A 19284-nucleotide genomic window follows, 5' to 3' on the forward strand; every position below is an offset into this window, starting at 1 on the left:
TGACTAGGGATGATGAAGCGGGGAGGAGCGTAGCGCTGAGGAGGTGCGTCAAGACGAATGTATACCACGGTTAGTGATGAAATGATAATTCAACCAATGTGGAAGCGCCATAATCAGACTTGCGGATGAATCTCGTTGATAGTAGCACTTAAGCATTTCAACTCGTACCATGATTCCTGCCGTCGGTTGTTGAGACGGTAAGGCTGAGCTATATGGTTCCCCTGCGCGGAAGATTTAGTACACCGTGGCTTCGTTCCAAAGTCGACGAAAGTATGAAGCAATCTTCCACTCGATCGCGTGAGCGTGGGACTTGTAAAAGATGACCATGTACACTCGCAGCAGCAAACGGAATCAAGCAGTGAAACAGGATTGAAGGAAATTTTGATCATTCAACCCGATGAAGGTTTACAGGAAGCGACTTCCATCAATCAGAAAATCGCACAGTATTGCCATTCTGTCGACAACTCGTCACACGCTCATTCGTACATTTTATCGATACAGCGGCCGCTGGTCTGCAGCCTCCGAACTCCAGCCTTGTAGGTGGCTGATCATGCGTGTGATTGCTCTGACCACTGGGCAAGATCAAACTAACCCCTAAACCTTGCGCTTCTTCGAAGCAGGCTGGTTGAGCATTTCGACGAACTCCTCCTCGGTGAGGGTCGACAGGCCCTTGTCTTTAATATCCGCCAGCTTCTTCTCTCCTGGCTTGTTGCCCAGAACGACATAGTCGGCCTCATCCATATTGGCGGCGGAGACAATTTCAGCACCTACATGAAGCAGAAGGCGTTAGTGGGCGGTCACGTAGGCAGTACTGAGGGATATCTACCGTGAGCTTTAGCGGTCAGGTCGCAGGTGGTCCGGTCCATGCTCAAGCTGCCGGTGAAGATGAGCTGCAGATGGCTGATTAGCAAAGTCCGGTCTCGTTCCACAATCAACTTTCAAACGTACCTTCAAGCCCTGCAGAGAATCCGGCTCGCCTTGGAGCATAGTGGTCTTCTTCGTCGCGCCGGGCGCCTTCTTGGCAGGAGCCTTCTTCGTGCCGCTCTTTGCGGTAGAGCTCACGGCACTCGCGACGCTCGCGCCACTGTGATTTTGTCAGTATTCTGCTCGATGACTCTTGGTGATGCTGCTAGAGAGCGCCACTCTCTTAGGGATGGCAGGAGCTACTTGGGGAGCTGCTACATGATGGGAGTACGCTAGATGTTACTCACCCTTGACCGTTGCCATCGGTGTCGTCCTTCAACTCCGTCTTCTTCACCACGATGGTGAAGTTCTGGGTCTTGTTCTTGTAGGTGACGCAGAGATCCTTAGTCTGGGACTCGGACGTCTCGTCCTGGTCGTCGCCAGAAGCGTCCAAGGCGGCGGCATTGGCAGAGTCAACGGTGGCGTGAATCTCAAGCAGGCTGAGGGTGCCCTTCTTGTCTCCGTCCTCGAAGTCGCGACGCGTGATCGCGTAGACGTACTGCTTCTTGGGAGCCATTGTTTGATCGTTGGTGTAGAGAGTTGGGTTGACGGGGTGCTTCGGTGGAGTTGCAATGCGATATTTGATTGCGAGTGCAAAGTGAGTGTGATTGTTTTGAACGGATCTTCGACGTACTCGACGATGTTTGCTAGGCACCAGAAAGTGGGGCGGGCCCAAGTCGCGTCAGATCTTCACTTCACGACAACGCAAGACGAGGGCAGCGAGGACAGCGGAGATGGAGCCAGATGAACTATAACATGTTGTGAGATCGTAGGATCGAGCGGCTAAGTCGTCGGCACTTACTGCTACTTGCCCACATCAGAGCCCTCGAGCCTTCCCTACGCTCCTTCGATGTCTTCTCGCCCTCCTCATGCCTGCATTCCTCCTCACGGCAAGCTCCTGCAATACGTCTCCAACCAGGGAGAGAAACCAGCCGTATCTTCATGGCGAAATCCACCTACATTCATTACAATAAATTATCGCAATCAAAATCCCCGGTAGCTACAGCACATCAAGAGCGCTACCGTTTCCTCAACCCAGATTTACCGTCGACGCCCGTGCCAGATGCTTCGGCTGAACTGAATGGCTCGCCGTTGAGAGTGACCTGAGGAGTGTTGGCATCGCCGTTCGCCTTTGGGGTGTCCTCGACTGAATCGAGCTCCGTCTCGTCTTCATCCTCGGACCTTTCGTCCTTTGCCTCACTGGTCGACAGGAATCGCACCAGGATCCGGATAATGAGTACGAACCAGAAGATGTTGACAGCTTGCAGGACTGCGAGCAAAGCGAACGTAATGGTCTGGGAAAGGAGGCACTTATATTGTTGCGTCTCCCAATTCAGCTCGTATGGTCCGATAGTCGCAAAGTCGCCGTTGGGGAGCAGAGAGGCAAGGATGACAAGATTGAGGTAGTGACGAAGGTATGCCCAGACCGCGATGAAAAGACCAAAGTATCCAGGTGTGAACCACGCATCGATGTAGTTGAAGCATTYGGAGGTCTGGAGGAATGGTCAGTAAACATCACATGCTTTATGAACACTCCACTTACCGCCAGGAAAAAATCAGAGATGTCGTGTGTGATGTACACAGCAACTCCAATATACGTAAAGTGGAAGCGGTAGCTCAGTCCGATCAACGACAAGGTGATGATGTGATGCAGTACCAACTCCTTGAAGTCCTTTCGCGGCTTCTCAAGCATGAGCATCATGACCAAACTCTGCTGTGCCCAGTATGAAGCCTGTAGCAGGTAGTATGCCTTGAATACAGCCTCGTGTGCTCTGTGGGGAAAGCCTTCGTACATTCCTGCAGTGTTGAAGTACCACACTGGCGTCCTGCTCATCACGTACACCCCAAAGGGTCCAAATACAGCAAAGTATAGGGCCGTATAGAATTGTTCCATAAATCTGCTCTGCTTTCCTCTTGCTCGAATGCCACACCGGATGGCAATGGGACGGATCAAACGCTGCATCAAGAACTCTCTCGTGAATGACAGCACAATCATGTAGAAGGCGACGAATGCCAGATCCTTGGGCCCCTTTCCATATTGCGTGACATTGCCGACATGTGCAGGCAGGGTGTCGGTCCGCTCGTTCAACGGTGGATTCGCGTACGAAAGGAAGATGGCATAGTGCAGCGGGTTGTGCTCGCCCGGACTGACAAGGTAAAGTCCCAGAACGATGAGAATGAGCACTAATGGTATAACCCACGTGTGCTTGAGACACATACGCTTGCAACGATTGAGCACGCTCTTGGCCTTCCTCCTCTTCGACGGACGCGTGGGCTTTTGGGAGTTGGGCGTAGTCGGCGGCGACAATGGTTGGAGTTGAGAGAGATTCCGCGTCGCGAATGCAGTGCCTCCAGTATCACCTCGAGGATCGGCGCCCAGGTTCGAGCTCTTTCGTCGTCGAGGCTGCGGCCTGCTGGCCGGCGCGCYATGTAAACCCTCGACTGGAGGCGTGAATGTTGGGGAAAGAGGCGGGAACGACTCGGTTTGGGCTGGTGGTGGAGGCATGCTGGATGGTTTGGGAATGAAAGACTGGCAGCGACCACTACTAAGGTAAGGTACGTGTAGACGGTACCCTGGGTTCAAGGAGAAACCAACCTGGAAGCGGGCTATCCTCGGGATTTGCTCCGCGACGATACGTAGGTGGTGCTATAGCAATCTGCGCAATGTCTCAGAGTGCGACGACAGTGAACTATGCGGGTTTCAACACAGCGAGTAGTTGACACTTTGATGACCAGGATCTGTCCATGTGGAATTGCTACGATTGCGTGTGGAAAGGGTAAAGACATGATGACATCRCCATCGTTCGTTTCGTAGTACTCGAGACTGCCTTTTATTCAAACATGACAAGAAATTCCGAAGGAGACTCACGGAGGAGTAGTGTCTCGCAGAGTCGCCCATAAACGGCCACAGGTAGGTACTCCAGGCTCAAGTGAAGTGAACCAAACCGAAGTGCAAGATTTGCCCTAGAAAGCAAACAACGTGTTACAGCTCCGATTTACCCAGTCCACCTATGTAGCACAGCTTTGTATATATGCAGTTGCTCTCCTATGGCTATAGGCCCATTGCTCGACCTATGGATCGATGATAGCATCGCTTTGCGCACCTTTGTTACTACCCAAACCCTAACCCTAAGCGAGCAWACAGYAAAACATTTGAACGGGCCGACCAATCGTACATTTAGAAACACATCATATGGGATGAGAGTAAGGGTTAAAAAGGACGTTTATTCATCATCATGACATGTCATAAGTCTATTACAAGCCCCAGGGCGCATTCCTCCAGGATATGCCTTGCAGCCAAACTATTCCCCGCCCCCGTGACCAGCATGGAATCCGCCATCCGGATCATCATACGCAGCGAATTCGCTGCTGAGAATATCGTCCATGCCTTTCCAATCCATCTCCAAGTGGACCTGATCAAACCTTGGCAAATCACTAAAGTCGTACTGCTGTGATGGGCTGGTGAAGGCGGGCTCACTAGTCCCGGTGGCATCACCGAGCATTTGCGACAAATGACGGGAGAAGGGAGAGAGTTCGACAGGCAGACGATTGCCCCCTCTGACACTTCGTCCTCCCGGGGTCCTCTCCAGCCGGCTCGGCGTAGATCGAAGGAAATACCTCGCAGAGCTAGGTGAGACGATGGGGTCGCGCGCATCGGCGTTGTTTGCTGCATTCTTGCTTTCACCAAGAGCTCTCCGCTTACGAGAGGACTGAGTGGGAGTCTTCAGGAAGTCATCGAATTGGTTTTTGTTGGACATGCGAGGCGTGGTCTTCACTGGCGTCTTGCGGCGAGATGCTGGGGATTTGAACATTGCGATTGGGGATCCTTCGAATAGATGGGCGAGATCATCATCGTCATCCAGTGGAGGCGGCATGTTTTCCCGATTGTTGGTGAAGACCTCGAAGATGTTCACATTGGTCTGTTCGGAAATGTTGACAGCTTTCGCCTGACCTTGCGACCCACTCGGCGACTGACATTTGCGCGCTGACATTTCGCCACCCTCGAGACTCTTCTGCTCTCCACTGCGTCGTGGAGACGGGAACAACAAACGTCTGGTAGGCTTTGCTGGTGTGTCCTCGAGCTCAATGGGCGATGTCTGGGAGCCCTGGAAGCGCACGGGACTGGATTGAGTAGCTCTCATGAAAGACGCATTTTGCCGTACGTTGCCCGATCGGTCGTTATCGCTCGCTCGGCGAGGTAGAGGCTGTACGCTACTGGCACGTGGTCGCTTCGGCGCAAGTAGACGCTTTGGGAGGGGCTGAACGGGTGCTTCATCAGTCGAGCGACTGTCATCCATTCCGTCCTCCACCGGTGCGGCCTGGTCTGTGAAGAATGCTTCGGATTGTGGCTCCATTCCGTCCGTGTGAAGACCATCATCGTCCTTCCTCTTCATCTTCCTCGTGTTCCGCGTGCGATGCCATCTATCGGACGGCCGCATTTTGCGATTCTTGGCAAACCACAGACCACATGGATTGCATACGACAGTCTCKTCGAATCCGCGTCCAGGGAGGACGGTCTTGGTCTTCTTCATGCTCTTCCGGATCACGAACTTGGTCGCGTCACCAGTTTCCTCATCGACTTGAGTGATGTCCACTTGGATGATCTCTCCCTCGCCCTCAACGTAATCCAGTGGAGACGGCTTTCCATCACAGTGGTTGACGTAAATTTTGCGCCACGTAGGCGTTTCAATCGCACCACAATGCGAGCAAAATACTGGTGTCTCGCCGTTGATGATGGCTTCCGCAAGGCGCTGTTCAATGATTTTACGGCGCGGAGCACCGGATCCGGAACGAGGCACTCTTGGCCTTGGCCCCTCGTTGTCACTAGGAGCCGGGGAGCCAGCCTCAGAATCGTTGTACGTTGTTCGTGAGCGCTGCAAGGGCTGCCTCTTGCGCTTTGTGAGCGCTGTAGTAGTGGCTGGCTTCGACGGAAGCGCGAGTGATCCTCTTCTTGAACCAGACGCTTCTGGTTGAGGCGTTGGCTCAAATCCTGGCGAGACGGTGGATGCCTGCTTTTGAGGAAGAGCATACAGGTTCTTGGATCTGGTCGTGGCATTAGTCGTGTCCAATCATAGGTTRTCCATGTCTCCAAAGAGCTCCAGGAAGAGATCGTTGTGTTCAACATACCCGTCGCTACCGGCACGCGTATCGTTCAAGTCACCAGCAACAGAGCCCTCGACCTTAACAAAGATCTCTTGCTGATGTTTTCTTGAGCGATATTGCGCGGCAGTGTCCAGATCATCCGCATCTGGGCTGCGATTTTCGTCATCCTCCATACTCTCAACCACATTTCCGCTGTTGAAGCCTCGATCACTAATGTATCCACTGTCCGCCAGCCTTGCAGGCGGCAGGGATGGAAGGCCGGGACTGGTGAGCCGGCGTTGGTTGAATCCTGGAACGAGGGGTGGAGAGGATGGGATCTCCATCGGAGTGCCCTCACCAGCAATGCTGTTACCTGGAGAGCTACCTTCAGGTGAGCTCTGTGCCGCTTCGGACATTGGCTCGTTGTCAGACATGATATCCGAGTCCGCAATGGATGATTGTCTCAACATACTTCGAGGGCCGGCAGACTGTCGTGCTCGCTGATGTGGCAGAAGTGTGCGCTGTGGGACAGGAGTGGGTACACGAGGCGGAGGCTCAAGATTGCTACCAGGAGCGGACGGACGCTTAGCGATGGGGCGGTGCATATGCATTGAGGAGGCAGTGGCAGCAGTTACGCGAAGATCAGACGACTTTGAGCCGAAGGATGACCTGCCGCGCCAGTCCGTCTGTACAACCTTTGCGCGCTTTCGAGACTGGCCATCTTCGTTATAGAACACTTCGGGCTGCTGCTGTTGTTGCGATGCTTGCTGTTGGAAGGAGTTTTGGTGGTAGGATGGGGTGTATTCACTTCGGACACTTCCACGTGAGTCGGGCCGACCATGTTCCGGGAACGTTGGCGCGTTGCCAGAGAAACTCTGGTGACGTAATGAGTCATTGTAGGAGTTGGAATTGGCACTGATCATTGGGCTTCCAGACCTGCTGCCTGGAGCACTGTKAGTCTGATCGGCAAATGCGGGGTTGTAAGCAAATGCAGCATCTGTCGGGGTCTCGCTGACGCCCACACTGCCGGGCTGCTGATATAGCCCGCCCGGCGTACCGGAGATGGCATTCGAAGCCATTCCAAACATATCGTCCAGCATCGCTGACTCGGCACTGCCACCTGTTGCCATTCCATCGAAGCCAAAGTAATCTGCCCGACCTTGATTTTGCTGCACCGTGTTGTTCCAGGCGTTGGGGTCGAAGCCAGCGGATGTTGCCGGGCTCACACTACGCATGCCATCCATGTTGCTACCCAGGGCTGGTCTCGACAGCGGCGTGAGCTTGAACTTGACCTCTAGAGTTTCCTTGATACCATTGCTGAAAAGGGCGGCGTTCTTCAAAACACGTCCCGTGATCATCGTTTTGTTCTGTACAGGTGTGCCTGATGACGCGTTACGGAGCAGCGTCGATAGCCTGCCTTGTCCCACGAGAAGTGCATCCGGCTCGCTGTAGTCGGTGGAGTAGACGGTGAAGTCTCCAGTCTCTAGCTGGAAGTGGATCTCAGGCGAGGCTTCGAGGATGCTTGAGATACATTGTTGCAGCTCGATCACGCCGACCTGTGTCTGCTCGTCGATTGCAACGGCGGGGATGTTGAGAGTGCCAGGAACTCGTGCAAGACATGTGGTCTTATGTTCCACGTCAAAGGTGTAGAGGATCTTGACCCGCATGGGACGCGTTGGGATATCGCTCAAGTCGTCCATGATGAATGTTGATGTAAGACAGAAGGTTCCAATTCAATGACTGAGGTCTTTGTAGCCTCCGGGCAGGCTGAGGGCTACACCACGTGCTGCAGCATACTCTGCTTGATGGAGAGCGGAACGCGAGGTTCGGGTGGCTGTGGATCGTGAGCGAATGGAGTACGGTCGTCGTTTCGATGCTGGTCCTGTCGTTTGCAAACTTCTGGTATTCTCAATCTAATGTGATACTGTAGTCCAAGGCGTATGTTGAACAAGTGGAAGTAAATGAAATGGTGATGGAAATACAAAGAGACGGGAGGAGCGAGGACGAGACGAGACGCGTTGTCGAATTGATCGGCGCCAAACGACGGGAGGCGGGTCAGGATCGCGATCACTAGCGTGCATTTGCATTTCCCGTCTGCCGCTCTGCAACTTCAAGTGAGTTACGGCATTCTACAATACGAAGCATCGACCCGCCATTACATCTCCCTCCATCCTCAATCACGCATCGAAAATGGCCACTGCGACAGACGACAAGATTCAGCTGTTGCTCAGCAAACCGCGCAATGAGTTGACGTGAGTCGCGACGTGCAACAATACCACCGCTGCGACCTCCTACTAACCTCACCTTCTCAGCGAATATGAGATTGGCGTGCTCGAGACACACGAGTTCACTTCCGGCCCGCTATCGCTCCTCCAAACCGCCGTCCGACAACACACACAAGTCCTGATCTCATGCCGTAACAACCGCAAACTGCTCGCACGTGTCAAGGCTTTTGATCGGCATTGCAACATGGTGCTGGAGAATGTGAAGGAGATGTGGACGGAGATTCCGCGTCTGACCGACGGAAAGCGAGGCCGTCCAGTCAACAAGGATCGCTTTATTAGCAAAATGTTCCTGCGCGGTGACAGTGTCATCCTGGTGCTATTGAGCTGAAGAATCTTCTTCATGGCAATGGGATCATCTGAAGGGAAGTGAAGGAAATCGGGCTTGAAGATTTTCAAGCCAGGACGGGGCAAGAGCGTGCGAGGAGGGTTCTTGCGATTCGTCGAGATCACAATTGCGGTATGATTCGCAAGTCGCCTGTACGTGTATTTAGGCTGGCTGATTTGGAGACAGCACGCGAGCAGCGTGGGATTGAGCACTCAGTGGATGGCGCTGAGAACCAGCAGGCCTCAATCAAAAGGCTACGTCTTACGAACTAGATATGTACCAAATGCTCACATAGCAGCCGAGCTGAGTCCACTCACTTCAATGCCTCAGCCAGACCCGAGAAAAACTCTGCAAGGCCGTGTGCGCCTGGATCTGGAACCTCTTGGTATCCACTACCTCCGACGTATACTGTCCGTCCGAGACTTGCTTGCATCCCCTTGGTCTTTTTCGCTCCTTCATCGGCGGCCTGGGCTGCCTTTTGCACATCCGAAGTTTTGGTCAGCTGCTCTACAAACGGTGATAGCGCATCCACCAGAGTACGGTCGCCAGGTTTAGCTTGGGTGTACTTCCCCAGAATTTCCATCGCAGTTCCAAGCGCCTTTGCCCATACTTGAGGATCCGCCGAGCTATTTCCATCACCACTTTGCAACCGCAAGCCGTAGGCGACTGCGTTCAGGAAGATGGCATATAACGCTCCGGAAGTACCGTCCATGTCGTTCTCTACAACCGAGACGATGCCATCCACGAATAGAGCCGCATCCTTTTCGTCCGGAGYCGATTCGAGGTGTGCTTTGATGCCTTCGGCGCCACGCTTTAACCCTATACCGCAATCGCCATCGCCGACAGCAGTATCGTACTTGGTCACGTCTGGTTCAGCTGCAATGACTCGGTCGAGAGCCTTATTGAGCCCCCGTTTTGCTAGTGCGGGATCGATATTGATACCACATGGCTTATTCTCAATCCTCTTGCTCGCGCCGTCCTCACGCGTCTGCGATGGCTTATTTGACCAGGTTTGAGTGCTGATCGCCGCGGACCAGCCGGCTGCCTCGGATGGGGCGTCTAGAAGTTCGAGGATCGACTTCCCGACCCCAAGGTCTGTTACCTTTAACAGAGAAATGGAAAAGCCAAGACCGTTGAGAGAAGTCATGAAAGTGCCCGCTAGGATCCGTGCGGGCTTTATGCCGTAGTTCTTCTCGAGCTGCGAGACGACTTCTGTCGTGATGCCCCCTAATTCGAGAATGCTGACGCCACCAAGGTTGTTGATTAGCAATACCGTCTCATCCGATTGTGTGATATTTGAGAAAGCTCTGTCTTCATCCTTGGAGTCCAGCATATACCGCAGCATGGTGTTGACAGTCTCTGGCAGCTGAGCTGTCGTGATTTCCGATCCGGGTTCGTTGTGAATGCCCATTCCGATTTCGACCTCATCCATTTTCAAACTTTCACCATCGACCTCTTTGCGACCGGGGACGTGCACGTGGTCAAGAGATGAACCGATCGAGACAGTGTTGTCAGCAACAACTTTTGCTGCTTTCTCAACATCATCCAGACTAGCGCCTGTCGCCGCAAGGGCTCCAGCAATCTTGTGGATGAGAACGGTACCAGCAATTCCTCTTCGACCAACCTTACCGCCCTTGGCCCTCCCAACGCCAGCGTCATCACCCATGACAACTTGTCTTGCATCAATACCGGCAGCTTTTGCCTTCTCGACGGCCATACCGAAGTTTAGCACATCGCCAGTGTAGTTCATCACCACGACGAGGACCTGGAAAACATTGTTTAGTACGTGTATTGACGTGATGAGAGCGTTTCAATGAGATGAGAACATCGTTGCGAAACCTGCGTTGCACAGCAATCGAATAACTTACACCTTTACTAGTATCAACGCGTTCGAGGATACATTTCCGAACTTGCTCAGCTGAGGGGGAAGCGAAGATGGTACCAGCGACAGCACCGCTCAACAATCCTGGGCCAACAAACGCCGCAAAGGAAGGTTCATGTCCTGACCCTCCGCCAGATACGATCGAGACCTGAGATTTTGCGGCATCGGGACGCAGGTAAACGATCTTGTTCTTTGAGTCGAGTGCGGTGTTCGGGTTGGTAAGAGTTATGCTCTCAAGAGCACTAGAGACCAGATGTGTGGGGTCGTTGATGAAGTGTTTTGCTTGAGCGAGGTCAGTGAGAGCAGCTTGGAGCGCTCAGATTGGACTTACAGGACATGTTGATTGTTGGTTCCAAGTCGCAATGTTGTTTACAGGGAGAGTGAACAGCACGCTCGAAATGATGTTTTAGCCGCAGTCATCGTCTGTTCACGGCCTGTACAGTTTTGCTTGCAATGGAGCGGGGGCGAGGGGGCGCGGGGCGCTTGTGGAGCTGTGGAGTGAGCGCCAATGCCAAGATGTTGCCAATAGCCGGCTGCGGCTGCCCGATTGATCAGAAGGCATACATGTCGACGAATCAACGCGGAGACACGTCCTGCTACAGCCATCTCGACGACGTGCAGTGAATCATGAAGCCCACAGCACAGCAGGGTGAGAGATCCATGAGATCTGAGAACAGGCAGAGCTTTTCCGAGGAATCGAGAAATACCGAAGCAGTGCCGACAGCTGACTGCGTCTAGGATGCCTCGTGATTCATCTCACATACAGGCTACACTCCTGAAGAAAGGGTGACTGTCCGTAACCTCCACTTCAAAGTTTCAGCCCTCGACTCCTCGCAATACGACCAACTTGATCCTTGGGCAGATACCACCCAGTCCACTTCTCTTCCAACCCCTGACTGACACCGGTGACTCGATCCCACGGCTTAGTTTCCTGCAAATACTTTATCACTGCGAAATCTGCATCACCTTCCGGGTCATACCCGAAGATGCTTTGCACAGTCTCTGGAGCTCCCCAAAGATTCCAGCTATGGGCATTAGCATCGGGACCAGTCACTCTAGGCTTCGAGGTTAAATTCCGGACGTCTACCATTGCAGGTGTGTCTCCGACCGACGCTACCGAGCTTTCGTCGCGAGCAATTCCACGAGGATCATGCTCGGCCATGTATATTCCGCCCATTATGAACGAGGCTTGCTGTTTGGCCCATGCGCGAGGCATGCGAGTCTTCTCATAAATGTCAACGGCTTCGGGGATAGTGAGTATCCCTCTGACAACTTCACCAAAGACACGACCAAGGAAAGCTCCATCTTCCTACGATCTTGTCAACAAACATTATCAATACAATCAACGTGCATTGAACCAACCATGGCAGTCGCAGCACCTTGGGCGAGATGATTGACCATGCTGTGAGCCGCATCGCCCATCAAAATTACATTCTTCTGCGGGCTGGACCATGATTCCAATGGGCCTGTAATCATGAGTGGCCATCGCTTGGACGAAGGTACAAGATCGAGAATCTTCTTCAGCCGAGGATCGACGTCTTTGTAGTACTCGCGCATCTCGGCCATGTCGCAATCGTCTTCAACATCAGTGACTGGCACATCTCGGAAATGCGACATCACTGCATTCCACTCTCTACCAGCCGAGATCGGGTATTGAATGATGTACCCCTTATCCAGAGACCAGACATCAATGTCGTTGCCAAATTCGCGAGCCTCCGGGACTTGCTTGTAGACATAATCATATGGCAGAACAGCTCGATATCTGTAAGGAGCATTCAGCTGTTGAAAGCGTCCAGTTCGTCAATAGCACACCTACGCAGCATTGTTCGTGGGAGCCCTAGGCTTAACATCAGGAAAAAGCGTGGTCCTTACGACCGACTTGAGGCCGTCGCTTCCGATGAGAACATCGAACGAATATTTCGCGCCCTTCACGGTCTCGACCTCGACAGGAGAACGCTCATATGAGAGCTTCTTTACACGAGAGTCAACCATAATCTTGACTCCGTGTCTTCTTGCACCCTCGGTAAGTCCAGTATGGAGATGGTGGCGATGCACCATCCACCACTGCGCCAATCAGTATGTCAATTCCAAAACGATCGATCCACTCACAGGGAAACCAAACTYCCTGACAGTCTTGGGATACAACTCCGTTCTTTGAATAACCTTTCCATCCTGTCTCCGCATGTTGATATTCTTGCATTGTACGAGGTCATCTCCGATTATGTCAGAGATGCCCCATCGGATGAGCAGTCTGGACACATTTGGCGTGCACTGGATCCCCGCGCCTATCTCGCCGAGCTCAGCTGCCGCTTCCAGTACAGTAACATCACAACCAGCTCGAGCAAGGGCTATGGCGGCTGTTAAGCCTCCTAGACCCGCTCCAACCAATCCGATCTTGATTGTTCGTTTCTCTGACTGGAAAGAGTCAATAAGTATGCTTTTGCATGATATCGTTCGCTCTTACCATTTTTGAAGTCAGTGGAAATGGAGATGTTTTGCCGAGGTTGAGCTTTGAGTGAATGTCTAAGGTCAGTTCATCGACTTGTTTTATATTAATGACAGTCGTTAATACTGGATTATTAACAATATATACGCTCGTAGAGGTCCGGTAGTTGGAAACTTGAATGTCATAAAGGACATTAAGCGAGCTGTGCTAAAGCTCAGATAATAATCTCAATAATGTGTAAGGATAACGCACGCATTGGTATGATTATGCGTGATTATGCATGATAAGCTAGCGGYAAAATTCCAGGTTTGCGGGAAGCGCACATAAATTTGGGTTGAACGGCCGATCCTGATTGAAAAGTATAATATCTACTTTCCGAACATGCTTCCTGTTTGTGTTGAATGCGAGTCTAATCAAAGGCTTTGTAAAGTCGAGAAATCCATCACAAGTTTTCGAAAAGCCTTTCGGAAAGCCTTTCGAAAAAGTACGAAACTGAACCTGTTTTGGGCCATAAGGCCTGCCAATTTGTCGGTGTATGGAGATGATCGACGTACGTATGCTTGATGAAGCCTTCCTAATAATGGTCTTTACCGCACTATGATCTGAGATACTTGTGATCTCAAGAGTGTGATTAGTCTGCCACGAGGCTTGGCCGTCATCACTCTGCTCACTTGAGACGTCTTTAATCACTTATTGAACAAAAGAACTTCGAAGGTCGATGCAAGAAAATTTCGTGCTGTTGCCGCTGTGTCGAAAGTAGGCGTGTTGAACGCTAATTACGGTCGACTCTCTAAGACTCTCCAAGACCCCCCCTGCCTCATGGCGTTACATAGTCCTATTCGCTGGAAAATGGCGATAACCTCAACCCTGTACCACAAATCGATATTCGCCACCTGGCTTGCCCTGCATTGGGATACACGCATCGCCGTCTCGACCCGTTGGGATGCCGTCAGGACAATCTCCGGAGAACTTTCCCGTGGTACATTCGGTGTACTGTGTGAAAACAATCACACCGCTGCTGTTGGGCGGTGCACTGATGGTGAACGAATTCATTTCGGTGTGCGATTCCTCGAAGGTGTAATCGTAAGAGAACGTGGTKGACTCCTCGATGATCTTGAAGAGGGATCCACCGACCGATTGACTCACGCCAAAGGTGTTGGAAGAGCCTCTCGTGACCGAGTCAGTTCTCATGAAGCTACACCCGTCGCTGCCGCTGCAGGTGATAACCGTTGAGATTGTCTGTGGCCTTCCTCTGGACTTGTAAACATCTCCACCTGAGAACTTGCAGCCGTCCCGTTTGGCTGTATGCTTCAACGCAAATGGAGTTGACCGCTTCATCTGGGTGACGTCTCTCAACGGAGCATCGATCGAGGTATCTCGCCGGCCGTTTGTAATCGGCGGGATCACAGGCTCACAAGTTTCACCTGGACAGCACCTTGCGATGCCTAAAAGGGACCGACATCAGAATCCATCATACGTGGGACTTGATTTGTGCCGTGTAACTCACCGTATTTTGGGGGCAGTGCGAAGGACCTGCAGGTACCGACGTTGGAGTCGCCACTGATGACGATGAGAGGATTGCCGCAGAACTGGGTGCCACGGGACTTTACTCGATGCGTCAGTCATAGCCACCCACTTTCAATATAATGGACATCACTCACAGGGTCGTCAAGAACGGCYATTGTACATCCTGGCGTCGTTTCAGTCAGCACAAAGCGGTTCCATACGAGCTCAGAACTCGATGCATCTCACATTTACCAATGCCTCTTCCGTCGTAGTAGACCATGTAATTCCCGTTAGAGTCTGTTGGCCAGTCTCGCAGCCTTGTAGAGACCTAACTCGTTAGATCAGCCACTATCCAAAGAGTCTCTGGGAGGAAAGAAGTACATCGGTACACTTTTCACCGCCTTCCACCTTGGGGAAAGAGAGCTCATGAATCGAGGCTGCAGCTGAATCGGTTCGACAGCCGGCCTCGCGGTACACATTCATGTGATCATCCTTTGTCTGAGCAAAGACGATGCCCGAGCTGGCGATCATAGCGATGAGAAGGGTCGCGAGGACCATGGTTGCCTATGTGAGGATGTTCGGAAGGATACTTGAATAAAGTGAAGTGCCGACAGTGATGTGAATCTTGAGTGCTTTGAAGAATGGAGAAGGCAGCGGAGGCGTGCTTTATATGGTCCATTTCGATGAACGCATGCACTCAAAGGAAACATCGTCGATTCGATTTGCAGACGCCTTCCCAATGTGCAAGCCGTGCGATGCGGCGCGCTCGGTGTCGTGCCACTCAGAAGCCGACATAGACGCCTCATTCSTTGACAAGACTCCATGTTGGTACCATATGTCATATTGCCAACCTTCAATCCTTCGCAGAGTCTGCGTAATTGGGCAGCATCTCGAACTAGAGGTACGTTCAGCTGCCACCCACTCGAAGAGGGAGCTGGACGGAATCCACTTCAGCGATGGGATATCGGTCTTGATTCGCGGACAGATGTGTTGGTGACATAGTAAAGTTGTGATAGAACGCTGCCTTTGCAGTGAGGGTAGCAGCCAACAAATGAGGAGCTTGATTCGGCAAGATGTAGAATCATGCACGCATGGTCACTCACTCTCTCAATGTAACGCTGCAGCATCAAGTTTTCCCGCCCCACATGTAGAAACGAAGGCGAAGATGGAGGAGCCGCTTTGACGCTCCAAGTTGAGCTCCAGAGCGGCAGGTCGACCCATTGGCACTACTTGCAGACTTCTGTGCTACTCTTTGAGAGGTCCCAGATGTAAGACTTCGTGGCTTTGTAGGCGATGCAACAGAACCTCGGTCGCTTGGACAGGTCCCCTATCCACGTCTTTTAATAGAGGAGACATTGTTGGCATATCAAACCGTGCCATTTGTCTAGCATCGTTTATGCGTGTTGCCCGTGTTGCATCTGATGGATACGTCTTCGTGACCTCGTGCATGTGCGCGAGTAGAGCTAGCCCGGCGCTACATATGCCTGGTACGAAACTATCCGCGATGATGGATTCGAAGGATTGAACCAAACATTACATCCTCGGGGCGATCGTTCGCGAACCTGCAGACTTGGTCATCAGCGTGTGACATCCAACCGCAGGTCCATGCCTGAACACTTGTCCAATCAGCTTTGTGAGAAGTGCTCGTGCAGGCGAAGAGCTGAACAATCGTCAAGATCAATGTTGGCTTTCGTACTCAAGAAGTGTAGTGAGCAGCTGGCGGATCAGCGGGCCGTAGAAGGTATAGTACCAGGTACCTTAGCTTCAGTACCGCAACTTGTACTTGCACTTTGCGTGTAGGTAGCCATGCATTGATGGTCAGAGCCCCTTGTAGGTTATATCGAGCGGCAAGACTTGGGAATTTCGAGTTTTCATGCCTCCTGTTCCACAGCTAGCACAATGCTGAGCAGCATGCTCCAGATCGCTTTTCGCGCGAGCCTGTAGAACTGGCTTTTGTTAGTTGCATCTACTCCCCCCGCGGTCAAGCTGCTCATTTCGAAGGGATTCCACTAACATGAGGCACAGGTGAGGTTGAAGCCCATGAAGTCTCTCGAGCCCCTAGCTCTGCAGATCCATGTGCGCGGTGGACCTAAGCGCCGGCATGTCCTCTCTTGGAACTATCGGAGAGTTAATGCGCTTTTGGTGGCACGCAAGCGCCGCCAAAGGATACCGCAATCATCATAACGTGGGGTGGCTGCAGGCTGCAGCGTGCTRATAAGAGAGAAAGAAGTTAGCTCGTGTCTTCAGGGGAGATGCGGGCGTCTACGAACGGGCGCCACCGTGCTCCATCTGCGGACTGGCGCACTTTGCCAGGCACACTAGTCTATTCGCTTTTTGGTTCGCGTGCAACCGCGAACAGAGCGGATTGATGAGAGTGTGAGTGATATCTCTTGTCGTTGCTCGTCATCATGCCAGGCGCTGCACGCAACGTTCATCCACAGATCGATCGCTGTGAGCTCGCACGCAGATCGACGGAGCTCTGGATCTGACACTTCGACAATTCGAATTCGCGAGACCTTAGTTATCTATTTATCCACTATTAAGCGCACGAACAGTAGCGAATAGCTATTTATTTCCTCCTTCCTTAAGTCCTATAGCCTTAACGTCCGTAATAGCCTTGCGCGAGCCTAGCTAAATTAAGTTAATTACTATAGTAATATCGGCGATAATAGTATTACGCTTACTAACTAACTAGCGTAGCTATGTAGTATATAGCCTTCCTATATCTATAACCTTCGCCTTTAGCGTACTAATAGTAGTTCCTTATTTCTTAAAGTTACGCTCTAATCTCTTAATCTTCTATATTATACGCTATCTATTCTCCTTAAGCTCCGTAATTATATAAGTAGCGCTAGTAAGCTTCTCTTCGGTAATAGCGAGTTTATCTTTAGTAGTAATAACGACCTAAATAACAAAGAACGCTTTATAGCTAGCCTTACTAAGTACCTTATAGTAGGCGTAGGCTTCCGTCTTATTAGCGAAAACTTTATACTAATTACCTAAATTACCCTCGCGATTACACCTAAAACTATTAGTTTTAGAGCGAATATCTTAACGAGTAACTACGAGTATAACGGTAGGATTCTTACTATTTATAAGGTAATAGAGTAACTATTCCCTTATTAGTCTTAATAATACTACTAGCGGCGTTATATTTACGGAGGTTAGCGCGCGTAGTAGACTTTTTCTTCTTATCGTTACTATCGGCGTTATTAAGCTAAATATCCTACTACGACTATATCGCGGACTAAAATTAGCTAGCTATTATAAGGCGGCGCTACGCGGAAGTTATAGCGTCGTCGGTAGAAGGAGTAGAGGAGCTAGCATTATCGCTAGAAGTAGTCGCTATTATAGTAGTAGTAGTAATAGTAATAATAGTAGAGGTAGAGGTAGCGGTAGTAATAAGGAAGTAATAGTAGGGAGCGGTAAGGTAAGAATAAGAATAAGAAAGAGCGGGGGAGTAAGGTAGCGGTAGTAACCGTATATATTAAATAAGTAGTAAACAAAGTAAGATAAAGTAAGGCTTAATTATTAGATATAGCGAGTATATCTACGAGTACTCGACGAGTAGCATTTCCTATTATCTATATATTCGTATGCTCGAACACCTTATTTATAAACTCTTAGTAAGGGCCTAATCTATTAAACTTATTATTAAACTCGTTCTTAATTATTATAGCTAGCTCTATCTTAGGATCTATTACTAGCCCCTTAAAGAAAAGCTTATTTACCTATTCGTAGACCTATTCGTTACGTAGATTAGCCCTCTAATACCTCTATATAAGAGGCTTATTATACTCCTATAGYATATTACTACCGTACTATCGGAGGTACTACCGTATCTCGCTACGTAGATAAAGATACGCCTATARATAGATTCGATTTTRCTTATTATCTACTACTCTACTATTAATCGRAAGCGGCTATTAAGAGTATACYTCTTTATACTATYRAAGAGTTAGTAATAGTAGGAACTTATCTAGTATAAACCCTTAAGCCTTAATRTYCTYRTYTATAGYAGCTATAGACTACTATAGTATAAGGAGCCCCTATTCTTCGTTACTATYCTTAGRGTAGTAATATAGYATAAACGGTATAYTACTAATAACGTAAGCCCTTTTCTTCTACTTCTAGATACGGTAGTTATTCTAAAGRAATAYAAAATCTAGTACCTYCTTACGGATAATAGGYATATATACGAAGAGCATTATAATACGGTCGGCCTTCTAGTCCTTTATAAACAAGCCCTAACTATATAGATTAAGGAAGTATTTACGCTAACGAGCTATAGATAAGGATTACTATCTCTACTATACTTTAATTCGTACGTTTATCTTACTTATACTATATCGAAAACAGTCCTTAAATGTTAGAGGCTATTTTATAGTTAGTATTCGCTAGCGCTCGTGCCGGCGTTCGTACCTTAGAGCCCTTATACTGCTTACGCCGGAGTGTTAGATAGGTATCTATAATATAGCGTGTCTCTACGCCTCGATCTATAGTAAGGATATATAGCCTATAATGTTAATTATAGGTACTCGTAGCTACTCGTAGGGGTATTCGCTTATATTATGCCCCCTTCTCGTATAGTTTCGAGATATTAAGCCTATACCGATAGCTACGTACGACTAGTAACCCTAATGTAAATCTAAATAATATACCTTAAATATATATTAATATACGTATATACTTAAAAGCCGAAGTACTCTAGTTTATAGTACGTATCTATCGACTAAGCGTAATTTATACCGTTCGTTAGAGGAAGTCTAGTATACTATCGAGTACGCTTTCGCCG

At 50.3% G+C, this 19284-nt stretch overlaps 7 protein-coding genes; 1 reads left to right on the forward strand and 6 right to left on the reverse strand.

Moving 5' to 3' along the window:
- Positions 1-594: 594 nt before the first annotated feature.
- On the reverse strand, positions 595-1480 carry RCC_09679 (uncharacterized protein; the record flags this gene model as incomplete). XM_023774919.1 has 4 exons in its annotated part: positions 595-767; positions 827-890; positions 949-1084; positions 1212-1480. 4 exons carry the CDS (start codon positions 1478-1480, stop codon positions 595-597), a joined length of 642 nt encoding a protein of 213 aa, XP_023630687.1.
- Positions 1481-1982: 502 nt separating this feature from the next.
- On the reverse strand, positions 1983-3469 carry RCC_09680 (related to longevity-assurance protein LAG1; the record flags this gene model as incomplete). XM_023774920.1 has 2 exons in its annotated part: positions 1983-2456; positions 2507-3469. 2 exons carry the CDS (start codon positions 3467-3469, stop codon positions 1983-1985), a joined length of 1437 nt encoding a protein of 478 aa, XP_023630688.1.
- A 796-nt stretch (positions 3470-4265) lies between these two features.
- RCC_09681 (uncharacterized protein) lies at positions 4266-7745 on the reverse strand (the record flags this gene model as incomplete). XM_023774921.1 has 2 exons in its annotated part: positions 4266-6006; positions 6091-7745. 2 exons carry the CDS (start codon positions 7743-7745, stop codon positions 4266-4268), a joined length of 3396 nt encoding a protein of 1131 aa, XP_023630689.1.
- Positions 7746-8235: 490 nt separating this feature from the next.
- RCC_09682 (probable small nuclear ribonucleoprotein chain D2) lies at positions 8236-8658 on the forward strand (the record flags this gene model as incomplete). XM_023774922.1 has 2 exons in its annotated part: positions 8236-8297; positions 8358-8658. The coding sequence occupies 2 exons, from the start codon at positions 8236-8238 to the stop codon at positions 8656-8658; spliced, it is 363 nt and encodes a 120-aa protein (XP_023630690.1).
- A 310-nt stretch (positions 8659-8968) lies between these two features.
- Positions 8969-10875, reverse strand: RCC_09683 (probable dihydroxyacetone kinase; the record flags this gene model as incomplete). XM_023774923.1 has 3 exons in its annotated part: positions 8969-10420; positions 10524-10819; positions 10869-10875. The coding sequence occupies 3 exons, from the start codon at positions 10873-10875 to the stop codon at positions 8969-8971; spliced, it is 1755 nt and encodes a 584-aa protein (XP_023630691.1).
- A 470-nt stretch (positions 10876-11345) lies between these two features.
- On the reverse strand, positions 11346-13004 carry RCC_09684 (uncharacterized protein; the record flags this gene model as incomplete). XM_023774924.1 has 5 exons in its annotated part: positions 11346-11846; positions 11900-12299; positions 12354-12601; positions 12668-12952; positions 13002-13004. The coding sequence occupies 5 exons, from the start codon at positions 13002-13004 to the stop codon at positions 11346-11348; spliced, it is 1437 nt and encodes a 478-aa protein (XP_023630692.1).
- Positions 13005-13844: 840 nt separating this feature from the next.
- On the reverse strand, positions 13845-15047 carry RCC_09685 (uncharacterized protein; the record flags this gene model as incomplete). XM_023774925.1 has 4 exons in its annotated part: positions 13845-14284; positions 14491-14587; positions 14645-14673; positions 14888-15047. 4 exons carry the CDS (start codon positions 15045-15047, stop codon positions 13845-13847), a joined length of 726 nt encoding a protein of 241 aa, XP_023630693.1.
- Positions 15048-19284: the final 4237 nt, after the last annotated feature.

The sequence above is a fragment of the Ramularia collo-cygni genome (assembly GCF_900074925.1).
Source record: "Ramularia collo-cygni strain URUG2 genome assembly, contig: RCC_scaffold18, whole genome shotgun sequence".
In the NCBI taxonomy this organism is placed as follows: domain Eukaryota; kingdom Fungi; phylum Ascomycota; class Dothideomycetes; order Mycosphaerellales; family Mycosphaerellaceae; genus Ramularia; species Ramularia collo-cygni.